Source organism: Lytechinus pictus, chromosome 1, assembly GCF_037042905.1.
Source record: "Lytechinus pictus isolate F3 Inbred chromosome 1, Lp3.0, whole genome shotgun sequence".
NCBI classification, from domain to species: Eukaryota; Metazoa; Echinodermata; class Echinoidea; order Temnopleuroida; family Toxopneustidae; genus Lytechinus; species Lytechinus pictus.
This window is the reverse complement of record NC_087245.1, coordinates 39,208,592-39,211,172: the sequence shown is the minus strand read 5'-3', so window position 1 is coordinate 39,211,172 and position 2,581 is coordinate 39,208,592. Positions and strand designations below refer to the sequence as shown.

The 2,581-nt window shown below is 38.6% G+C and overlaps 1 protein-coding gene across 1 annotated transcript; it reads left to right on the top strand.

Annotated features, from left to right (window-relative positions):
- The first annotated feature begins 2,112 nt into the window (after positions 1–2,112).
- On the top strand, positions 2,113–2,535 carry LOC129262555 (profilin-like). Its single transcript, XM_064104631.1, has one exon. The coding sequence runs from the start codon at positions 2,113–2,115 to the stop codon at positions 2,533–2,535; it is 423 nt and encodes a 140-aa protein (XP_063960701.1).
- The last annotated feature ends 46 nt before the right edge of the window (positions 2,536–2,581 follow it).

Below are 2,581 nucleotides of genomic sequence, written 5' to 3'. Positions count from 1 at the left end.
CTTGATGTGCCCTTTCTCGTATAGTGCCCCTTTTTACCCAAGAAAAGTGCCCCGACTAATGTTAATTCTGTGTCCCTAGGTTTCACCTGAGAAGAACCTGTTATGTGTTAACGAGTGCCCCTTTGCCTTCTCATAGGCGCGGCCTGTTTTCATATCAGTTATAAGATGTCCCGAAAAACCACTCTTTTCGTGCCCGATGAGCGCCCGGTTTCTTTATTTAGCGCCGTTCTGCTTATAATTCCTCCTGCAATTGCACAATGAATGAAAAAACTTGTAAAATATATACGTGCCTTAAATTTCATCATGTGGGTGGGGTAAAGAAGCCATTTTTTCTTTGTTGTAAGATGGCGCCGTATGCAGCGGGGGGGGGGGGGGGGGGGGCAGAGGGACAGTTGCCCCCCCCCTCCAGAATTTTGAAAACTCACCATTTTTTACTGCAGATTTTTACAAAATCCAACAATTTAACTTAACAAAATGCAAAAGTGATACAATGATAAGCTTGGTCTCTTTGCTCCCTTGCTTTCAATTTTTTTCCAAAAAGTTTACGTGTGCTGCCCCCAGCAAAAAAATCTGCTTACGTTAAGATAGTGCCCTTTTCCCTGTGCCCCCCCCCCCATTTTCAACTTCGCTCAGCCGCCCCTCTATATTATATTATGTTATATTATATTATATCATATTATATAATATTACATAAGATTTTTTCATAACTTTTTGAAACATAATTTGCTTAGGGCCTATGTCTTAATTCATCATTTCTGGTGCTCGTATAGTCTGTTTAATGATATAAATAATCCTGTTCAAGTACATTAAAGAAAACATCCCGTTAATTGAGACAGTCAATATACACCAAAAATATCGCACTCGATCCCAGCTTTTATTATTTTTGTTAACAGTAAAAGAAAACAAACTTAGATCATTTAATTTCAAAATACTATATAATTTATTGCCTGTGAAAATAAATTTATGTAAATGGCGTATAAGTGAAGATGCTTATTGTAATAGTTGCCATGTAGAAGAGGACATAACACATGCCTTGATCACTTGTAAATTGAATCAAAAATTTTGGTCATATATAATTTGGCTGATTAAAAAAGCCTTCAATAAACACGTTATTATCGATGTCGATCTTTTGATTAAAAAATAACGAGCACAAAGAACTAGATGATCTTTTTGGACTGTGTATAAATCAATTTTGTTACGTAATTACAGGAAAGTAGACAATAGACCATCAAATCTAACGTTTTTATTTAAATCAGAATTGCGTAGGACTAGAAATGAACAAAAACTGTACTGGTAAATGTATCGTCTTCCGTATGTATTATTTGATTATGTTTACGTATTTTGATATAAATGTGAAATGTATATACAGATGATTAAATAAATGCTATTGAAAGAAAGAAAAAAAAATGTCAAAAGAGTTTTTAATTGGTTAAAAAGTTGGTGTGAGATAAATATTGTGAACCGATACAAATGCGAATCTCTTTCGTTTGCAATTAAAGTGAACAGAATTTATTTTTGTTTTGTCACGTGGTGGCCCATATAGATTGCTATATATACGTTATTATAAAGCATCGCAAGTGTTTTGCAAGGAATACATATTTTTTAAATTTGCATACATTCCCAGAAATAGAGGTTATTTAATGGCGTATATGTTCGTTTCAATTTAAATTTGACTCTAATTGACTCAACAATGTTGCTGGTGCCCCCCCCCCCCCCCCCCCCCCCCTCCGTGCCCACGTACGCCACTATAACTATCTCTCGGGGACCCGCCCATGTATTGCACTGTACCACAATACCATTCCATGCATGACACGGAAATACCTTGACCGCAATTTACTCGGCAATTACTTCCGCTTCGAGCGCGTGTTGCCGGGTAGTGAGGCTTGTACGATGCAGAGAGTACATTCGTTTGGGTTTTTATTGGGCCGCGCCGCGCGCCGGGTACGTATACCGGGCGCGGTTTGTTATACATGTAATGCGGAAGTCCGTGTGAATCTATATTGCCCACCATTTCTGTGTTTCATTACATCGAAATTGCTGCTAACTTTTAGGAGATTAAGTCCTCATTTTCATACCATTTTCTACTTTGGACTAACGCAACCCTCCGCAAACATGTCTTGGGATTCTTACATCGATAACCTCGTTGCTCAGACCAAAGATAATTCAGGTACCGCCCATTGCGACAAGGCATGTATAATCGGTCTTGATAACGGAGCAAAGTGGACTACAGACGGACATGCAAATGCATATAAGATTTCCTCTACAGAGGGAGAAAATATTGCTAGATGTTTCAAGAGTAAGGATTTCACCCCATTCATGGCTTCGGGAGTCTTTGGAGATGGTGTAAAATACCAATTCTTAAGAGAAGAAGATAAGAAGGTTGTGTTTGCCAAAAAGAAAGATCATGGAGCAATCACTATGCAGGCGAGTAAGACAGCTATAGTACTCGGCCATTGCCCTGAAGGGGCTCAGCAAGGGAACTTAAATAAAGGAGTTGGAGTCATAGCAGAATACTTGGAAGGCCTCGGTATGTAACGTGTACCCAACGATGAGATCTGTAGATGGAAGGTTTGACCTGGAT

Excerpts from the sequence above, each read along its gene's own strand:
- LOC129262555 (XM_064104631.1), top strand. The coding sequence starts at position 2,113 with ATGTCTTGGGATTCTTACATCGATAACCTCGTTGCTCAGACCAAAGAT.